This window comes from Sceloporus undulatus, chromosome 2, assembly GCF_019175285.1.
Source record: "Sceloporus undulatus isolate JIND9_A2432 ecotype Alabama chromosome 2, SceUnd_v1.1, whole genome shotgun sequence".
Lineage (NCBI taxonomy): Eukaryota > Metazoa > Chordata > Lepidosauria > Squamata > Phrynosomatidae > Sceloporus > Sceloporus undulatus.
The window spans coordinates 94,961,420-94,983,925 of NC_056523.1; the positions used below are offsets into that span (position 1 = coordinate 94,961,420).

General features: G+C 38.9%; 1 protein-coding gene across 5 annotated transcripts in view; it reads left to right on the top strand.

The window, feature by feature from the left end:
• FAM13B (family with sequence similarity 13 member B) overlaps nt 1-22,506 on the top strand; it is an 83,040-nt gene that overhangs the window by 14,551 nt on the left and 45,983 nt on the right. For all 5 annotated transcript variants that reach the window (XM_042447214.1, XM_042447212.1, XM_042447215.1 and 2 more), the window contains exons 2-7: nt 3,346-3,512; nt 11,579-11,768; nt 14,888-15,100; nt 16,706-16,880; nt 18,287-18,428; nt 19,818-19,978. In XM_042447214.1, coding sequence (XP_042303148.1) covers nt 11,612-11,768; nt 14,888-15,100; nt 16,706-16,880; nt 18,287-18,428; nt 19,818-19,978 — 848 coding nt within the window. In that variant the 5' untranslated portion in view covers nt 3,346-3,512; nt 11,579-11,611. The remainder of the gene's footprint in view (nt 1-3,345; nt 3,513-11,578; nt 11,769-14,887; nt 15,101-16,705; nt 16,881-18,286; nt 18,429-19,817; nt 19,979-22,506) is intronic.

Below are 22,506 nucleotides of genomic sequence, written 5' to 3' on the forward strand. Positions count from 1 at the left end.
CAGCACTGTAAGAATGTAGTGTGGTAATCTACACAGGGAACTGTGCATACGGTAATTTTAACTTTGAATTGACTTTAGGTTCCAGCTCTGCTGTATACTCGTGAACAACCTTAAGCAAATCACTCACTCTAAAATGGAGAGAGAAGGAATTTCAATTCACCCCATGAGGGTTTAAGATTATATACTCATAGGTACCGATCTTCTTAAAACACTTAGAAAAAGTATAGAGCCAGCCCTCATGCTTTCATGTACAAGATGAATATATAGCTGAACTATATATTCCATTTCATGGTTATGCTTGAGACAGAACAAAAATTCAGGAAATGAATTTTTATATATTGTATATAAATGATCAATACTGTATACAATTTCCTATTGGAGTGGAATTAGATCCAAGCTTTGCCTCTTCCTCTGGAAATATCCCCTGAGTGATTTGAGGGAATTTTCAGAGGGCAGAAGCGGTTGTAGGAAGAGGGGTGAACTGACAAAAGTTGCACTCCCGGCTTGTTGCAGTGGGATCCCTTAGGTCTCTGAGGTTTGTCTCTTCAGAGGATGTTGGACTACAACTCTTATACAGCATAGTGAAGGGTGAGGAATATTGGGAGTTTCAGACAGATGGAGGACTGCACTTTGTTCACCCCAGCCTTAGCTGGATCATACATCTTCCATGGACAGAAGGAGTGTTGTTCATGAAATACCAGGCTAGATTCCAGTGTATTGATTCAAATAATACTTGAGACACTTTGATAAGCTAAGAAATAGTTTTGCCATTGTCACTGCCTCATTCAGATTGTAAATGATGCCCATTTTATAAAGAGACTGGACATTTGTATTTAAGACCTTTAACTTACTACTGCTTCATCTGTCTTCATCTGTTGGCCATCAACTATCAGGAGGTCTCATGACTGGATGGACTGATTCTCAGCTGATATAAAAATACTAGATTTAATCAGTTTTTTAATTCACATCTCTTTAATAAATAAATATCAATATTTACTAAACTTGGTTACATGTTTTTTTGTTCTCCTTGAGCTGTTTTAGGCTCAAGCCTCTTTTGTGTTCAAGATGAGCCAAAGAGGGCCAAAAACATTTTCTCTCGTGCTCATTAGGGGATGTGGAGGCAAAAATGGGATTTGGGAGTGATGGCAATATTCAAGGCCATATTGGGAGGCCAGCAGACCCCTCCAACTCAGAACTATGTTAGTGGCAGGAATGTAGATATGAGAGTTATGTCCAGGAGTTATTGTTCAGTAATTGATATAATTATGTCAACAATATTACATAAAATCTTCATACTGTGCAGTTCCTTGAATTTTGAGTGAATAAAACCTTTTCTTAATAATTGTTTCACTCATAAGACAAAATATTTTTTTGTGAACCCCAAAGTTGGAACTTTTTCCTTAGAAAAAATGGAAGTGAGTACCTTTCCTCTGAATTCGTCTCTCCCTCCTTTCTTTTAAATAATTTTATTATTATTATTTTCCTTACCCTCTTTTTGTGTGTGTTTTGTGAACTTGAAAATACTGTAAATGTTTAGCTGGTAGAGTTCTATGTACAGGCTAAGTATCCCTTATCCAAAATGCTTAAGCTAGAACTGTTCCATATTTTGGGTTTTTTTCTTTTGGATTTTGGAATAGCAATATTTGCATATATGTAATGAGACATAGTGACGCTGGAGAGAGACTGAGGATCTGTGAAATGGTAGGAATCCAAGTGTAGTGCTTGGAACAAATCCATGGTTCCAACATTTCATAAATTCTCATATCTCTCTCCAGCCTCTGAAGAACAGCACAGGTAAGATGAAAAAGTTTTTTGGGATTTTGGAATTGCACATAGGGCATACACATAATTTGGGGAAATACATTGGGAACTCAGTAGGCAGGAATTCAAAGGCTGTTATTGCTGGTGATCCTACTGTAATAGACAGTTAGATTTCCTAGTTTGTAGTACCTATGGTGATTACTTTTTCTAGAAGTAGAAAATCCACCACAGTTTGGTAGTTGAGGTTTTCCTGGATTCGGCTTTGCTTTTTGTGAGACCAGATAGCAGCTGTGGAGCCTTTGCTTACCTTGGGACTTGCCTTGGTGACACATGATTTGGTTATATCATAACAGGACTTCTGTTAACATTGCCTACATTAAGTTGACTTTAAAAAGACTTCACACTGGTCCAGAATGTGACAGCAAAGATGCTCCCTGCAATACAAATGCATGGACATATTGTTCCCATTTTAAAACAGCTGCACTGGTTATTGATAAGTTTCTGTAAAGCCCTAAATGGTTTTGGTTCAGAATACAGTACTTAAAAAAGACAGTCCATCTTGTCTTGCCCTAATTTCTGATTCTGATTCTCTGTGTCCCAATAAAGGCTGGGATGTAATGAAGCCTTTTCTGTTGCCATGTCCTGTCTGGGAGTCCAATAGTGGTTTGGACATGGACTTGGAGACTGAGATGCCAGCAGAGGAGATACTGGGCTTAGATTTCTCCCTGCAGGAGGTCTGTGATAACTTTGAGTGAAGCACTGTGGCAAACTGATGTTCAGAAAGCTCTGCAGTCCTTGAAATTTGCAGGATTCCTGCTGCCGCCACCACTAGCTTGCCCAGCAGGAGCTCCTGGGAGAGTGGCAAAGAATTGGTTCTTAAGAGCTTCCTACTTGGTGAGACAGGATACAGTCTGCCATCATTGTAAGCAGCTTCAGTTTAGCTCCCGCCATTTTCAGAGCAGAATGTTCACTAGGAACTGTCTTTGGTGCTCCCTGCTGAACTGAAGGTTCTGGGGACCAGGCTACAATCCAACTGTTGGGTGGTCTCCCATGCAAGTGGGGCGGGAGTTGTCCGGCCTTTTCTGTTTGACTTTTCCCATTCTACCGAGGACAGTTTTATTTATTTACACAGGCATGTATAAGATCTTATGCTAAGTTTTTTAAAAAAAGGTGTGTGTGTTTGGGGGGGAGGGAGAATATTGTTATGATTCTAGTTTAACTTTAAACTTTAAAATGTTTCTATCTAGTTTTTATTGTTCTGACCTTTAAATGTTAAATGTTAACCACATCAAGTAATAAGGGACTGAGTGGGATCTTTGTGGGAGCTGCATTTGCGTATTGGTTACTCCAGAGCTCTGAAAAGGCTGTTACTTATTTTAAACAAAAGTGTGTAGTACTGATCTCTGGTTACTTAATTTCTGTTAGTCAAGCTATATGATACTAATCTCTGGTTATTTAATATCTCACTCAAACTCATTTCTTTAAATGTAGTCTGTCAGTCCTGTGCATGCTTACATAGAACTATCTCTGAGTCAGGATTACAGAAAATTTGCAGTACTCAAAAGGCTTTTGTGTGTTTTCCAGATTAACTGCTGAGGTACTGATCGAGTTCTGCACTTCTTCAATGAGGAACTACAGGCTGATCTTCTGCCATAACCTCAAGCAACCATAAATGACAAAAATATGCTTCGTCAGTAAGGGTAGCTGGCGTAGAAAATATTTTGTGAACGTAGGTGTTTAAGTGCTCTGAGGTAGGTCTTCTCAACTGTTGGTTTATTCTCTTTGAGTAGTACTTTTCTAGCCAGGGTGTGGAATATTATTTCTAAGAAATAATTATTTGCCCTTTAAAAACTTGCTGATTTTTTTAAGTATACAGCTGCTAATGTTCTACTGTTCAAGTACTTCCTCAATTTTAATTATTTACTTATTTAAAAGTAAATAAAAGTACTTATTTTAAAAAAGCAAAAAATAGCTTACTCCTTCCAGATAGTGATTAAGAATGGAAAGTAAACATTACTTTTTTTCATTTTTAAAAAGTAATGGTTGCCTCATTTTTAAAATTAACATTGCTACACTTTAAGAACTGAAAACATTGATTACTTACTGCATTTATAAAAAGCAATGATTGCATTAGTTTTTAAATGTTACATTGTTAGGTTGTCATTATTCCTCCAAAGTAATGTTTTACAGGTTGTGATGTTGTGTACTGCATTACTTCTGAGCTCTGACTGGAGGGCATGTTAGCTATAATTTTTGATCATTCAAAAGTTGGAAGGCTATACCCATGGTCTTAGAGCAGTGATTACCATATATACTTGTGTGTAAGTTGAGAAATTTCAGTCAAAAAATGGACCCCCAAAATTTAGCTCGACTTATACACGGGTCAGTATGGTAAGTCCTCCTGAGCCTCCTCCCGTGGAGACAGTGTAGATAGGAAGAGGGTGAGAAGGGCAACACATTGCCCTCGAAGCCTCTTCCCAGCCGAGCTATGTGCATGGGGACAGCCCAGGTGGGGAGAAGCTGGGAAGGGCGATGCATCGCCCCCGAAGCCTCACCCCAGCTGACTCTCGACCTATAAAAATCAACACTTTTGGTCCCAAAAGTTGATCTCGACTTATAAATGAGGTCGACTTATAGTCCAGTATGTACAGTAAGAGTGGTGCTGTTTCACTGTTTGTAAGGGCATATCTTTGGTAATGTACTGCAACTTTTGTTGTTATGTGCCTTCAAATTATTTCTGACTTAAAGCAACCCTATCACAAGGTATTAATGGCAAGATTTGTTCAGAGGAAATTTTGCCATTACCTTTCACTGAGGCTGAGAGAGTGTGACTTACCAAAGGTCATCCAATGGGATTCCATGGCCAAATGAGGATTTGAACCCCGGTCTCCAAAGTCTTAGTCGACCGTGCTGGCTGTAATTAGCATCCATAAAATGCTGTTTGCTTTAGAATGCAACATGGTAGTATTTTAAAATATGGTAGCTTTCTGGCCATTTATTACTTTAAAAAAGGTTTGAATCTTGAAAAGAACACAGAAAATTGGGTTAAAGAAAAATGATTTTCCAGCCTTATCTTAAAATACAAAGTCTTTTCTAAATTTGAGGAAAATACCTGAATGAAGTAGGGTGTGCCACATAGGTTAAGGAACCTTTTGGGTGCAGGGCCAATTCATTCACTTTCTTGAGTGAATAGTGTGAATGCATTTTTATTTCAACAAGTGTTTGAATTTTAAATTTTTCTCTTTGATACTGTGAATACCTTTACAGTTTACCTGGCTTACACTTCTCAGATATTGTTATTGTTGTTTGATTTTACAGTGTGTACCTATATAATTTAATGTGTCTAACTGTCATGTAGATTCTTGTAGCCAGAAGTCAGGGATATACTGAATATTTTATTAAAAATGTCTTTAAAGTGCAAACACTGTAATATGATCAAAAATCGAAGTACACTTGCAAAAATGCAGTGAAGAACATTTGAAATTTACAGTATAAATATAAAATCAATGAAGAGACTCATGATACATTAAAAACTAACTGATTTATTATGACATGAACTGTTATAGATTTGAGTTGATTTCATTAGATGCATCTAGTCCGTGGAAGCCTATGCCATAATCAGAGGTTGGAAATAACTAGTTAATTAAATAGTTCTCTTATTGACTCATTGGATTTTTCTAATGTTGTGACTCAGGTAATTGGATTCTTTGATTAACACATTCTATGCTTTAAATATGTAATTTGTTTTATAAAGATAGAATTTGTTAGAATAGATGGATCTTTCTCTGGCAGATTTAGTAAAAAAGAGAAGAAAAGAAAGGGAAGGCATAGGACTGGAGGAAATGCAGCACAGGGCTCTGTTGCTAGGCAGGCTACTCTGCTGGCTGTATCTCCGCTGTCTTGAGTAATAAGATATAGAAGATTCTGGAAATTCAGCAGAAGAGTAGCTGGAAAGCAACTGAAGAGCTAGGATTAGGGAGCAGTTCCTAAGAAGATAAGGAGAAAAAATGAATCCCTGTATGACATAGAATAGAGTGGATGATTAATTTGTTTGCTAAACTCTCAAACGGCTATGACATTTACAAAATTTCAGGCCAGTTAGGCCCCCCCCCTGCAATCATCCCAATTTTCTCCTGTTTGGGCTTTCCTGGCTGCCCTTATTTCTGCTTTCCATCAGTGCTCTGATTCAGGGAGTCACAGAGTTTGAGGGAATTAGTGAATTTGGAATAATTAATTTGGAGTGAAGAGATTCATTTATTGAACCCTGCTCTCTGCGGGTCCAGATGGTAGGATCAGATCTAATGGTTTTAAGTTACAGGAAGGCAGATTTCCACTGAATATTAGAAGGAACTTCACGACAGTGAGAACAGTTCAGCAATGAAACCAGCTGTTTTGAGAGGTGGCAGGGTCTCTTCTAGACATCTTCAAAAAGAGGCTGGACAGCTACCTGCTAGGGATGTTTTAGCTGGAGATCCTGCATTGAGCAGGTGGTTGGACTCATTGTCTGGCCCATGAAGCCCCTTCCAGCTCTATGGTTTTATAAACTCTCACTCTCCCTGTTTACTCAAAAGTAAATCCCATTGAAACTACTTATAATACTTGAGTATGATATTGTACACACACTACTAGGCACTTGGGTAATTAAATGGAGGATTTTCTTAACCCACTCCCACCCTACATTCCCTCCTCTCTTGGCTTCTCTCTCTTTTTCCCTTTCTCCTCCCCAGCTCTCACAGTCTGCTTTTTTCATACCCATACCCATTCTCCAATGGATCACACATTTTGAGGGAATTGATAAGCTTGAAGCTTGGAACCAAAAGATACAGCTAGCTGAATTCACACCCTGTCATCTCTGGAAGAAATGTCTGTCTTTTTTCTAAAAAAAATGCTAAAGAAATGTCTTGCTTTTAAATAAAATCTATTTCCCAATGGGTAGAATGAGCAAAACATGTGCTCTGCTATTAACCTTTGCAGATCACACTTCTTGATAGGGGGCAGGGAGGTCAAGAGCGTGCATGATTCAGTTGTGCAGAAGAATGTTTTCCATAAGCTCAGAGGCAATCAAAATATTTCTGATTAAGAATTTTCCATCTTTGATTCACTGGCCGATATTTGTAGCCAGCAACTAGTTGCTGCACCTTTAATAAACAAGGTATTTGAATGTGCCCTGAGGATGAAAGGTGATAACCTACCTGCTGTTTTCTGCAACCCCTTTGGGTTGTCCTGAAAAGTAATTCATCAAATAATTAGTTAATCAGTGACAATGCAAGTAATTAAACAATATTTGTCAACAAATTAATTTTTCAATTTAGTTTTTCAAGCTCTGGCCCCAATGAAATGTGCTAATTATTAATATGCTGACAGACCTTCTGTCCTATTTTGTTGAAATCAGTTCACACATTAAGTATAAATGTTTGGATTGTCCAAACTGTCATATTTCCCATCACTTCATATGGGTGTAAGAGCTGGACAGTGAATAAAGAAGAAGAGTTCTGCAGACACAGCATGTGGCTAAAACAACAAACATATGAGCCCTAGAACAAATCAAGCCTAAACTCTCCCTAGAAGCCAAAATGACTTGAGGTTGTTGTACTTTGGCCACATCATGAGAAGACATGACTCACTAGAAAAGACAGTGCTTGGAAAGGTAGAAGGAATAGGAGGAGGAGAAGACCACATATCTGATGGATAATCAAAGAGGACACAGTCCTGAGTGCACGATCTGAACAGAGTGGTAGAGGATAAGGAGTCTTGGGAGGTGTTTAATTCACAGGATTGCCATGAGTCAAGGTTGACTTCAAGGCAGTTAACAACAAATTTAGGCAACAGATTCAAACACAAGGTGATGCTTACTATATTTTCCAGTGATGGAGGTGGAAACATCCTATAACATGGGTTGATTCCATCTCTTTTTCTAAAATAGGCAGTTACAGGATATTCCCACCTACATCACTGAAAATGAACATATCACAGGTAAGAACCAATGTTCCTATTTTAACCCATTAATATTGTAGCATACCCCCAGTTCTAATTGGCTTCAGCACAATTATGTTTGGCTTGGATCTGTGATTTCAAATACTGCATAAATATTAATTACAAACTTGTTTTATTTGGGCAGGTTCACACATGCATGCATTTCCTTTACTCTATAATCCTGTATCCATTTACCTGTAAATTAACCCCACTAAACACAATAGGGGAGCCATAGTGGTTGGGTGTTGGATTACAACTCTGTAGACCGTGTCATAGAATCATAGAATTGGAAGAGACCACAAGGGCCAACCAGTCCAACCCCCTGCCATGCAGGAACTCTGAATCAAAGCATATCTGACAGACAGATGGTCATCCAGCCTCTGTTTAAAGACCTCCAAGGAGGGAGACTCCACCACTCCGAGGGAGTGTGTTACACTCTCCAAGGAAGTGTGTCTTGATTCCTTGTTTGGCCATTAAACCCACTGGGCCTTGGGCAAGTCACATACTCTTAGCTTCAGGGAAAGGCAATGGCAAACTTCCTCTGAACAAATCATGCCAAGGAAACTGTATGATAGGGTTGCCTTACAGTCATCATAAGTTAGAAATGATTTGAAGGCAAACAACAACAACAAAGGTCAATAGGACTTGCTTTTAGTAGACAGGAAGAGTATATAATTGTTCTGTTATCTGCATGTTACTTGATGAAAAATGTGTAGCTGCCTGTGGATGCCTTTGAAAATCTTTATACAGTACTTAAAGCGACATCTGCCATCATTTGGTGTCTGATCTAATATGGGTTATTTATATATTACCATTTGAAGATGATTTCATTAAATCATGGGTGTTCTTAAAAATATATTTTTTTAAAATGTAACAGTTAAAATTAGGAGTATGTGGAATTATTTTTGCAACATGGGCCAAAGTTAAGTCAAAGGCTTTCATGGCTGGCGGCATAATTTTTGGTGGGTTTTTAATAATTTGGGCCACATGGTCGTGCTCTGGAAGAGTTTATTCCTGACTTTTTGTCTGCATCTGTGGCTGGCATCTTCAGAGAATGGTGGCATGTACAGTGGGGCAAAAAAGTATTTAGTCAGCCACCAATTGTGCAAGTTCTCCCACTAAAAAAGATGAGAGAGGCCTGTAATTGACATAATAGGTAGACCTCACCTATGAGAGACAAAATGAGAAAACAAATCCACACAATCACATTGTCTTGATTTTTAAAGAATTTATTTGCAAATTATGGAGGAAAATAAGTATTTGGTCAATATCAAAAGTTCATCTCAATACTTTGTTATATATCCTTTGTTGGCAATGACAGAGGTCAAACGTTTCCTATAAGTCTTCACAAAGTTGGCCCATTCCTCCATGCAGATCTCCTCTAGAGCAGTGATATTTTGGGGCTGTCGCTGGGCAACACGGACTTTCAACTCCCTCCAAAGGTTTTCTATGGGGTTGAGATCTGGAGACTGGCTAGGCCACTCCAGGACCTTGAAATGCTTCTTATGAAGCCATTCCTTCATTGCCCAGGCGGTGTGTTTGGGATCATTGTCATGTTGAAAGACCCAGCCACGTTTCATCTTCAATGCCCTTGCTGATGGAAGGAGGTTTGCACTCAAAATCTCACGATACATGGCCCCATTCATTCTTTCCGGTACACAGACCAGTTGTCCTGGTCCCTTTGCAGAGAAACAGCCCCAAAGCATGATGTTGCCACCCCCATGCTTCACAGTAGGTATGGTGTTGTTTGGATGCAACTCAGCATTCTCTCTCCTCCAAACACGACAAGTTGTGTTTCTACCAAACAGTTCTACTTTGGTTTCATCTGACCATATGACATCCTCCCAATCCTCTTCTGGATCATCCAAATGCTCTCTAGCATATTTCAGACGGGCCTGGACATGTACTGGCTTAAGCAGGGGGACACGTCTGGTACTGCAGGATCTGAGTCCCTGGCGCCGTAGTGTGTTACTGATGGTAGCCTTTGTTACGTTGGTCCCAGCTCTCCGCAGGCCAATCACTAGGTCCCCCCATGTGGTTCTGGGATTTTTGCTCACCATTCTTGTGATCATTTTGACTCCACAGGGTGAGATCTTGTGTGAAGCCCCAGATCAAGGGTGATTATCAGTGGTCTTGTATGTCTTCCATTTTCTAATTATTGCTCCCACAGCTTCACACCAAGCTGCTCGCCTATTGTAGATTAAGTCTTCCCAGCCTGGTGTAGGTCTACAATTTCGTTTCTGGTGTCCTTCGACAGCTCTTTGGTCTTCACCATAGTCGAGCTTGGAGGGTGACTGAGGTTGTGGACAGGTGTCTTTTATACTGATAACGGGTTCAAACAGGTGCCATTAATACAGGTAATGAGTGGAGGACAGGTGAGCCTCTTAAGGAAGAAGTTACAGGTCTGTGAGAGCCAGAAATCTTGCTTGTTTGTCGGTGACCAAATACTTATTTTCCTCCATAATTTGCAAATAAATTCTTTAAAAATCAAGACAATTTCCTCTCATCTTTTTAAGTGGGAGAACTTGCACAACTGGTGGCTGACTAAATACTTTTTTGCCCCACTGTAGGTATGTGGCCAGGCTGCAGGGTGGGAGGAATATGTGAGAAGGCTTTGTGTCTATTTAATTAACGACCCATCGTCTGCTGGGAAACCCCCTGACCCTGGATGGTGGTCAAGACTCAATATATGCAAATGCCTTCTCGCATATTCCTCCCAACCTTAGGCCTGGCCATTCACCAACAGGCCAACACAGATTAACAAGTAAATCACTTTTTCCCAACCAAGGGTCACACAGTATATATACTTCTCACATCTGCGTGCCACCGTTCTCTGAACATGCCAGCCACAGATGCAGGTAAAATGTCAGGAATAAGCTTTTCCAGAACACAGCCACATAGCCAGAAAACCCCACAAAAAACTATGTGTTAAAGTTGTTACCACTATAAACTGCATGTTTATTACTGTAATAAATTTTCATTGAGGCCAATAATAGACATTTTAGTTGGCATTTGTAACTTGATATAAGCATTTGTAAAGGAATGTGGCTCTGTGGTTTAGTAATCTTGGGTGCTCTGGGAGATCAGGGTTTGAATCCCTGCTGAGCCAAGTAATCCCACTGTTTGACCTTGGACAAGTCCCACACTCTCACCTCATAGGAAGGTAATGGCAAACCCTATCCAAACAAATCTTACCAAAACATCTTGTGATTGGGTCATTTGAGGATTGCTATGAGCCAGAAACTACTTGAAGGAACACAGCAACAACAGCAGTAAAGCAAGAGTCAAAAATATTTTGAAAAGTGGTTATGCACTCCCATTTTTAAACATGTGTATTCCAGTGGCTCCACCTTCCTTTTAGCTCAATTGTGTACTAAATGCAATACTTCCAAACTTCTATGAAATTGTGTTGAATTCATTAGTCAACAGACTAATTCATTGCCATATTAATTCACATTGGATATCAGAAATTTCCTATTAGACTCATAAAAATGGTTGAAGAAGAGATTATATGAAACTTTAATCAAATTATAAATTGAATTAATGGCAATTTGATAAATCATTGCTTACGTAGGTTCTGTTGGTTCAATGGGTTTAGTTTTGCTGGGATGAACAATTGGATTTAAACCATAAGCATCAGCAATTATTGATAAATTTTAGTTTTTGTGGGGTTGTGTGGCTTTGTGTTGGTCTAATATAATTTTCTTCTTAAATAAAAATGCTTTAAGATTTTTTAAAAATTGGAGATTGGATTTCTGATTTACTTTATTGAGTGATAAATCTTCATTTGTGAATCAGCACTTAATGTGCAAAGAGTCAAGTGAAAATCAACTTTATTTTACAGAAAGACAGCTTTGATATTGGGCTGCATAAAGATATGAGGAAGAGCTCCTCCCCTTCTTTGAGTAACTGCAACTCTGTTCTCACTAACAAAATATTTGGAATTCCACTCGAAGAACTGCAGCAGGAAGGACAGCCAGGCAGTGAAGTTCCATTCATAGTCCGCCATGTCGTGGATTATATTGAGGAACATGGTAGGTGTTTTTATCCTGTACCAGAATTACAAGCATAATATGAAAATACCTGTTTTTCACATGTAAATTCAGCTCACATTTCTTTCACTGTGCTTTATTAAAGCATATCACCTTCTTATATAGCTGGATTTAATCATACAAAAACACAGTCTCATAGACATTTTTTAAAAGTTCTTTCATCTGTAGTGTCTGACTCTTTTATTTAGAACATTCACAAGTTACATAAAAATGGAGGAAAGAATAAAGCCCTTTAGAAAGAACAGTAGGCATTAATCTGACTTTCAAGTCCAAGCGGTAGAAGTTTACCTGTCTCTGACAAAATGGTTGATTGTGCTACATCTTATGTTTTAGGCAGAAAGATACAGTGTGTCCTTATTCTGTCCCCAAATGCTAGTAAATGTTGCCGAGAGTAATGAAATTTAAATAAAAACAAAAAACAGTTAATATAGAAACAGATTAAAAACACATGGAGATATATACACACACAAATGTAGGTGTGTGTGTGCATGCACACAAGAAAAAACATGATTATGGTACTTAAACCTCCTTCAACAACAACCACCCTTTATGTGTTTGCAGAAGGAAATAGGGGACAAACCTAGCCTTCCTTGGAAGGAGTTGCAGAGCCTGGAAGCAACCACTCCAAAGTCTGTCTTCTGCATTACTACTAAAGATGCCTTTAGTGGCAGCAGAATGAGATCTTAATGTGGGCTGACTCAGGGGAGAATGTAATCTTTCAGGTATCCTGGTTCTAGGTGGCATAGAGGTTTATAGGTCTTCACCGCTTTCCTAAACATGCTTGAGTCTCTGATCCGAGTGAGTATTCATTACTCCTGCAGCGGCTTTAGCCAACTATAATAAGAATACACTTGAAAGCAGGTATTACCCCTTATATGGGAGTTAACCCCACTGAAGTCAAAGTAGTTTACTTCTGAATAAATATGCACACAAATGATGACTATGGTATACTGACAAGCAAACATCTCTGATGTGAAGTCTCTTTGCTTGAAAAGAAAATGGGAGTAAAACCCACAAACGAAAGGAGGTCAGGTAAGATCTAAAGTGGTATCTCACAACACACTTTGCCATATTCAATTAGGTTTACTCTGAGGTCAGTATCGGCATCTAGACCTATGAGTCCTACTGCCCCAAGTGCTATTTATTTTTATGCACCAGTCAGCGCCAATGAATCCAAATAGGATTTCTTTACCCAAGAGGTGTTCATAGGGATCGCAGCCAGCTGTATTCTCCTCCTCATAGTCCTGGAGCCACTTCCTTCAGAGTAAATCCAAGCGAATTCAGTTGGGCCTTCTTCTAAACAAATGTGAATAGGATTGCTTCTCCATTCTCTCTCAAATACTCCGGTTTAACTGCAGGATATAAACAGATTAGGAAGGTGAGGGCCAGATTCCTAGCTTGCAACAAGAAAAATCTGGAATGAGTGGGTGGCGCAATGGAGAAAATGAAAGTTTCTAGGCTTTGATTCTAGAGTAATTTTACTCAAGGTGAATGGACTGACCTGGAACAAACTGGATTGTGAATTGCAGTCGTCTCCATTTTGCTCCAGTGAACCATCACCCTTACCAGACTTTTATTACCTGGAATGAAAAAAGGGAGTGAAACCCGTAAATGAAAGGGGGTTGACTAGTCAAGATCTGAAGCTGGATCTCATGCATTTCTACACAGGCAAGTCCTGCTAATGCTGAAATGAATCCATTCTAACCTAGTGTTTCTCAGACTGTGAGGCACTACAATTTCCCAGATAACTGGCAAGTCAGCAGGGATACATGCAATGATAAGAAAAATAACAGCATCTTGAGGGGGAGAGAGGCCTGGCCTGAAAGAAATAGAGCCCTCCTTCCGACCACCATCTTGAAGGGGAGAGAGGCCGGTTATGTTTTATTTTGACTTTGGATATTGTATTGTACTTCCTGTTGTACACCACTTTCATCTAATTTGGAAAAATGGTATATGAATAAACATTATTATTATTATTATTATTATTATTATTATTATTATTATTATTATTATTATTATTATTATTATCAACTACCACAGTTTGATGCTTCATCTGACTGCTTCTCTGGGTTGTCATGAGACTGGTTGCCTTCTATGGAGGAACACCTATGTGGCGTGTCTCCTTTCTCATGCACCACTCTCTTCCTTGATCATACCTAGGTTTGCAGTGTGTAAACTCCAGCCATTGACCAACAGTGCACTTCAGGGCAGGAGAGTACCCACCCAGCCCTTTCCTGATTATTCCCCACAGAGCCCCCTGAATTTATCACTTCTACATGAGGGTGGCTCATGAAGGCATTGAGGCAGGTGTTGTGCATTCCAGAACTGGAGCTGAAGGGGGGATCATCCAAAGAAAAGTAGCAAGCAAGGGGGAAAGTATGGGTCTGACACTAGTAAGAGGTTGCTAAGAAAGTTTCTGACTACTGATGGAGCAAGATGTCTACTTTCTCTCCACTTCAGTCCCAAGTGAGTGTACTTTTTAGTTTGGCTTGAGCACCTTTGCTTTCTGAAGGGTGAACTAATGAGCACCCAAGGCCTCAGCCCCTCTACTCAAGCAGAATCTAGGGAGGTGGGTTGCTTGTAACACAAATTCCTTGGAAAACTAGTAATTCAGCCTATGTGTGTGTATGGGCCTTCAAGCCGTTTGTCGAGTTATGGTCTCTATTAGGAAACAAAACAGGTGTTATGATAGTTCCTTATAATTCAAGCCCTTTCCCTTGCCTGCTAGGGTGCACAGAAAATGGCAGGTGAACCTTGGAGATATCCTGGGCTCACCCACAAGTCAAGTCTGGATTGACTTGTTTTTCCATTTCCTGACTTCAACAGCATACTTTCAATCCAAGGCAAGAGTTCAGTTGTGAGTCAAAGGTTTGTTGTGCTCTTTTCTCCCCAAATACTGAATCTCTGATGTTCAGAAGTGCACTATGATCCAAGAATGGGAATAGTAATTGTGTAAGATGGAACAAAAGTAAGTTATTTTTTAAAAACAAACAAAAATGCACCATTGTTTTCCATCTTTGTTGCATGATCATATATAATTAATGCCTTGATAGGATTTCTTGCATAAAATAATTCAGAATTCTTTTAAATTTTGATTCAAGGAGGTCTAGAGCAAGAAGGACTTTTTCAAGTCAACGGGAATGCAGAAACAGTGGAGTGGCTACGGCAAAGATATGATAATGGAGAAGATGTGGATCTGGTTAAAGAAGCAGATGTACCTTCAGCTATTAGTCTTCTTCGATTTTTTCTTCAAGCACTTCCAGAACCAGTTATCCCAGGCACTCTACATATGCATCTGATACAACTTTCTCAAGGTATTGGAATGAAGTTAAATAGCTTCAAGAATAATCAGTTTTTTAAAAATTTCAGAATTATAGATTTATGCTTCTGGAATATTTTACAAGTTTTTGATGATGAGTGGGAACCTTGGTCTCATGTTTACCAGTTTTAAATGTATATGTGGGGAGCTCAGACCAACCTACCAATAGTTACCTCTTCTACATACCCTGAACCCATCAGATATCTATTGTGAACAGAACGTTTTGTGTAAGACCACATAGTCTTGGTCTCTGCAATGATTCATTAGACCTATTCAAAGAATATGACCAGATGTGGGCAACTGGTGAGTCTGCAGACAATAAATGAGGTTTGTAAGTCCTATTTTCCCACAATGCAAAGCTTTTTTGTGCAAATTGAGCATTGATAATTTGTGCAAAATGTAATTACAGAAGCTTACAAAAACATGCGTATGTTTAGAAGATGGGATAGTTATGTTAAGCCCAGTTTTCAATGTCTGTTCTCCAGAGTTCAAAGGGTCTTTGAGACTAACTGCAAAAGAAATTGTAGCATAAGCTTTCATATACTTGGTCTACTTCTTCCGAACTAATGTACTGTACAGGAATTTGGAGGCATTGGTAATCTAAAAACTTGTCATTATTTTAGGTTTCATAGGCGGGTTACACACCGCCATGGAAGTACGGAGTCAGTCCGTACTAGGGTTAGGAAGGTGCGGTGCTTCCGCACCCCCCTAACCCTAGTACGGACTGAGTCCTTACAAAATGGCGGCTCCCCTTCCACATGGGGGCCGCCATGACGACGTCACGACCGCGCCGCCTCTATGCGGGGTGGCGCGGACGTGACGTCGGTCCGCACCAGGGCGCTTAGTGCACCCTTTCCGCGGACCAGGAAGGAGCTCCGTTTCGGAGCTCCTTCCTGGTTTGCGGCGCTGCTTTGCGTCGCTGGGCACAGCCTTCAGACAGCTGCGCCCAGCGAAGCAAGGGAGAAAGGGGCCAAGCGGCCCCTTTCTCCTTCTCCCCGCCGCCGCGGGGTGTCCTTGGGGCTTCAAGCCCCAAGGACACCCCTTTTCAGGCTGCGGGGAAGTGGCGTTTTGCCGCTTCCCCGCAGCCTGAAAAGCGGCGGATCGGGGCCTCAGTGGCTGCCGTTCTGGCAGCTGAGGCCCCGATACACTGGGGAAAGGGGCAGGTACAGCCCGCCCCAGATGGGCAGTCTATAACCCGCCATAGTCTGTCTATATGTGTTCATGTTCTGTATTTTCTAGTTTTTTCTATCAAATTTTTGGGGATTTAAATTAATAACTTGACCAATAAAAACGTACAGTATGATTATCAGTAAATCAAGGTAATTATGAGTACATAGGTAACAGCTTTGATTCATACTTTGTAAAACATGTGTGGTTTGTAGAATTTTGGCTTTTGCTTTCACAGTCTATCTAAAAACAACCAAGAAAAATGTTTTTAATATGAAAACGCTGAAATATTGTTATGCAAAGAGAGCGTTTCTAAAAATCGGATTGAGCCTTTCAAGAGAGTCATGTGAATTTTGTAAAAAAAAAAATCATATTGGCACTATTGAAGTGTGTTGAACACTGAATTAATCATTTTTTAAATCAAATTTTACAGATTATAGTCAAGATGAATTTGGAAGAAAGTTGAGGTTCCTCTTGCAGCAGCTTCCACCTCTTAATTATAGTTTGTTAAAGTTTCTGTGTAGATTTTTAGCTAATGTAGCATCACATCATGAAGAAATTTGGTCTGCAAGTTCTTTGGCTGCTGTTTTTGGTCCCGATGTCTTCCAGTAAGTCAGATCCTACATTTTGTTAGAGTTAAGTACTTAATCTAAAAGTGTTTATGCTGTTTTAAAAACTTGCTAGATTTTAATAAAATAGTGATGTTACAGATGGTGAAAATATGTGTACTAAAACAGAATTTTATGATGTTTGTTTTAGAAATAGAGCTTTAAAATTCATATAAATTAAAATTTTATATTTTACTGTTAGCAAGCAATTGCTTCTATATCTTGGTCCTACTGTCATTTATGTTGCTTAGTTCCTCATATTGCACTGGATACTTAAACGTCAGTAAATCTACTCACTAGATGAAGCTGGTGGTTCTGTTGCTTCAGGATAATGAATAGACGCAGGCTTTACAGTTGCTACCCATTTTTGAGCTTGGATAACGCCTATAAAATATGCCTGTAAAACCTGGTGTAGATTCCCTACTTTAAAGTAATAAAACTTTCTTCTTCGTGGTCTCTGCGAATCACACAAATGGGTTTATTCTGCACCTGCGCAGCTCCAAAGTTGGGAGGAAGTCTTTTTGTAGCTGTGTGACTAGTTTGCCCAAAGAACCTCTGCTGTTCAAGGTGAAGCCAGCAGCTTCCCCCATCAGGAAAGGCAGTTAGGGTGTGTGTACATTGGGTAGTATTGCTTGGAGATGTTTGCAGTACCTCAAGGGAGTGATGCCCAGTGGTGTACACTTCCTACTAGGCTTATATTGACTTCCCAAAAAGCCTTTACTGCAGCTGCTCCGAAACTCTGGAACAGTCTTCCGGAAGAGATCTGTCTTATTGCTTCCTTTGAGGCATTTAAGAGGGCACTTAAGACGGATCTCATCTGGCAAGCTTAACCACCTGACCTTGTATAAGAGAATCCCCCATCCTCTGATTGTAGTATAACTCTATAGTATTGCCATTTGATGATGACCTAGTTTTAATATTAATTGTTATTCTATTTTATCGATGTGTTTTATGTATATTTTAGTGAACTGTAATCCCGCCTTGATCCATCTAGGAGAGGCGGGAAAATATAAATAAACTATATTATTATTATTATTATTATTTCTTCAAGGAAACCCAATGAGGAATAATGGAGCCAGCAGACAGCAGTGTCCCGTAATACATATTCTCCATTTGGCTTCCTTCTTGTAATTGCTGGGCAGTTGGAGGGGGCAGAAACTAACAGTCCTAAAAGATTTTTGCTTATCAAGCCAAAAACTGTAGATACTGTTCTAGAAGGTTTCTCAGCTTTGGGAAGCCAAGCATAAGACGTTACAGGTGGAAGCAAGACCTACAGTTTTCAGTTTATCCAGAGACAGTAATGACTTTTGAGGATTCCTTTTATATCCCTGGGCTAGGTAAATATTAATGGCGTTTGGAAAATTAATTTTCAAAATCAGTAATTTAGCTTTGGCCTTTTCCCTTAGCATTTACACTGATGTGGAGGATCTGAAAGAGCAAGAATCAGTTAGCAGAATAATGTCGGGACTGCTAGAAAATTATGATGAACTCTTTGAAAATGAAGAGGAAGATTTCTCATCTAATGATTTAAGTTCAATAACTGAGCAGGTAAGAATTCAGTATACTTTCTAGTTAATACAAGACTTTGCTATAGAGAATTTTTACCACGTACTGGGGTGCGGATCCAGAAATTCTGGCTTGGTTTACCAGCTTAATGGTTAAGATGCCAGTTTTGACAAAGATCAGAAGGTTGACAGTTGGAGGGCCAAGTACTGCATGATGGGGCTGAGTTCCTATCACTAGTCCCAGCTTCTGCCAACCTAGGAGTTTGAAAGCATGCATATGCAAGTAGCTAGATAGGTACCACTTCTCAGTGGGAAGTAACAGTGTTTGGTGCAGTCATGCTGTCCACATGATCACCAGAGCAGTCCTTGGACAACACTGGCTCTTTGGCTTAGAAACAGAGATGAGCACCACTCCCTACATTCGTTTTCAACTAGACATTCATGTCAAGTGACTACTTTTACCTTTTGACCAGCCAGATTTGCTTTGAGGATGCTCTCAACCTCCTTTTCTCCCCCAAGTCCTTTGGTATACATAGAATATTTTGGAAAAAGACTATCTCCTTAGAAAAGAGCATAGCTGTTTCTCTATTCTCCAGATCATAGCACAAATGCAATTTCCAGGGAACTCTGTGTGCTACCAGGTGTCTTGTTTTCAAAAGATATTTGACTCTGCTAAGCAAATATATGGTTTCTAACTACTGGATGATCGTCTTAGCGCACTATTAATGAATTATAATCACGTTTGTGATTAGAGTTTTGGCAGCAAAGCTATTTCTGTGGGAATGCTGTTTTCTGTGTTCAGATATCACAGTAAACACCAAAGAAATGTGAGCTGAAGTAGAGTATTCACCTTCATTTCCTTTCTTCTCATTGTGGAAAAGGAGATACCTCGCTAATTTGTAGTTGAAAAGTTCTAAACATGTAGTATTTAAGGTTAGAGGCAGCATACCATTTTGCACTTGAAGATTTGTTTTACATTGGACTGTGCTTTCATCTAAATTGCTTGTCAGGTTATAGCTTTTCAGGCTATCTGATGTGGGGAACTAACTTTTTTTTCTAGTGTGCAAGGGACTGCTGCCATATTTGTCCCCACCAGTTACAATTGTTTCTTCTATCACCTTAATAGGCAGGACACACCTCTGTTTGAGAATGAAGGGCACACTAAATTAGATGGCTCCCATGGTCTTTCACAGTGAAATTTTTCTTTGCTTATGTGTTGGTTTAAAATTAATATTGTATATATTTTAAAATACAGCATTTCTGAGCTGTTTTGGAAAATGCTAATTTAGGAAATGCCTGAGCAGACTGATTTCTGGTTTCTTTTCTGGGATTCAGATTTAAGACATAAAGTAGCTGTAGCCTATAGTAAATGTTCTGCAACATTGTTTTTAGAGTACACATGTCAAAATTATTTGTGGGTTTTTTTTACAAGATAAACGATCTGTTGGATGAAGATGATATAAAGCTTGAGCAGTCTGAAGAACTGCCAGAAGAAGAAGAGAACATGGAGGACCCTGAATATGGGAGAAATATGGAATCTCAAGATATGATGGAAAGTATCTTGGAGTCATGTAGTGTTTCTGCATCAACAAGGTATTAACAGAGTTGCTGGTTTGAAAAGCATCACTAGGGGATACATTGTTTAATGGCTTCCTCAATGCTGCTGTTTGTGTTTTTATTTCTTGCTTTTGCTGCCCACTTTCAGTTATCCAGCATTTTGAAAATAGCCCTTCAAATTTAATTATTATATTTTGTGCCTCACTCTTCCTCTTGAGGAGCACAAAGGGCCAGTTTAGCTTTTAAATGCCCCTTTGTGAGGTCACACTGAGAGACAACAATATACTCAAGGCTACATGGTGAACACATATAACTTAATGACTCAAATATGAGTTAGATCCAAATAGAAAATGCTTGCCTGTTAGAGCAACCCACTGGCTTTCTTGCATGGCAGAGTAATTTCACTTCCTTTACTACTGACAAACCTGTATAGTTCATTGCTTTCAATGTACTGAACTCTTTTCTCTATGCAGTCAAAAGAGTATAGGGTAGTATTCTGCTTTTTGCTAATGGAATTGGAAGGGGGCAATGTTCCCCTAACATGTGTGGCTCCTTGTACCATTCATCTTTTGTCAAGATATTGTTTTGGTTTCTGTCAGTTAAGATAGTCTGGAGGGAAGTCAAGAAAGGCAGAGGTGATTCCCCTCTGATCTTGTGGACTCTGGGAGACTAGTCTGGAGGGATGTCAAGAAAGGCAGAAGTGATTCCCCTCTGATCTTGTGGACTCTGGGAGACGAAGAGTTGTAAAATCCTGGCAAGTAAATTTAAGCTTCATTAGCAGCAGAAAAGGTCACTTCCCTTGAGATCTAGGCTGTTACTGGAGAAGCCAGTGGAGCTTTGAAAGCTCACATGATGTATTTTGTGCCTTTTTGTTGACCCAGTAAAGATATTACTGTTTTGTGGATTTAGTATTAGTGAGTATGCAGGAAAAAAATTGAAGAGCAGATTTTGTTTTGGATAGAATATGAGTTCTAAAACATACATCAGTTGCTGTCTTCTGCAATGGGAGGATTTCCTACACCTCTCTCATTGTCAGTAGGCATGCATCCCACTTTGAAACACTAGAACTAGATATTATGGTATTTATAACCTGTCTTTTATTACCCACTATTGCTTACAGTTAAGACTTTTGTTAGTTCAGCCTCCTGTATTACAAGTTGAACCTTTAATTTTTCTTTCCTCTAATAAATTTAGCATGTATAAAAAGGGGAAGACTTGAAATCTGGTATTAGCCCAAACTCAGTTGTTTCATATATTATATCATCTTTCCTGAATATTCTTCATATTCTTTGAAATGTGGTTATTAAAATTAGTGCAGTAAATGTTGATCTGATTAGCAGCCCTTAGAATACAGCATCTTGCACTAAGAAGAATGAAAAACACATGAAAGCTAAAATGTTGATTGGACAGCTTATTGTCGGTAGTGACCTCATGTTGCAGTCTAGTTCTGTGTAGACTGCAGGGCTTAGTGCAGTGCTCCAGTGCCACCTTACAGGCAGCTCTTCAAATCAGGCAAGCAAAATGAATAGCCAGCAGAGACTATCGTACTGTATAGTTTTTCAAATGAAGTGTTTTTACACAAAATGCTCATTTGGAATAGCAAAAATCATCAGAATGGCTTACAAAGTTCTACTGCACAGGTAAAATTGACTTAAAAGGCGAGTTTGATAACATTGAAATAACTTTTGTAAACTAAGCAGAGATGTTTTAAAAGGTATTCACCACAATATAAAAAAGACTGTATGCCTGTAGTGATAGCAGTATGTATAACTTAAAGGTAAGTTACCTTGTGAATGTATTATTTAATACTTATTTTTGCTAATAAAAATTACAGTGAAAATTCATTGACAGAGCATGACAATATATCAAAATATTTGTGCTGCGTCATTCTGCATCAGCAATTCATCCAAATGATGCTGTTGTTTGAAATATGAATGTCAGGAGGGGAACTGATAAGAAATATTAAAACTTACTATGTTTTGAAGCTCCATGGCTTCTTTTCAGAATTTGCTTAATTTATAAGATAATTTAAGTAACAATAGAGTTCTTTGAAGTAATGCTGTTAATTTTATGTAATGCTGTTAAAAAACAAATGGAACATTTAGATTTTAATAATGGTATAACAACTAAATATAACTTAAAAGTATTTACTTTTAAGTGCTGCATTGAAGGATGCAAGGGATAGGAAAACTGCAGAATGTTCTTATTATGATTATTCATCTTTCTCAGCTGAGCAGAAAGGATTTAGGCATTTCCGAGTCCAACTTGACACAAATAAATATAATTTTCATTATACTCCATTTTTTGTTTTTGTGTGCAATTTAAAAAGCCACTTTTTCTAAACACACATTTATAAAAATTCCTTACTAATTTATTTCTTTGTTCTCTTCAGTTCAGCTCTATCTTGTAAAAATATTGGATATGTAAAATATTCAATGATAGTGCGTGAAAATAAATGACATGCTTATAAAAGGAGTCTTAAGTATTTTCAGTTGTTGCTTTTTCAAATTGTTGCTTTTAATCCTTCCCTCACATTTTGCTTGAACATCTTGCTTTTTTTACGT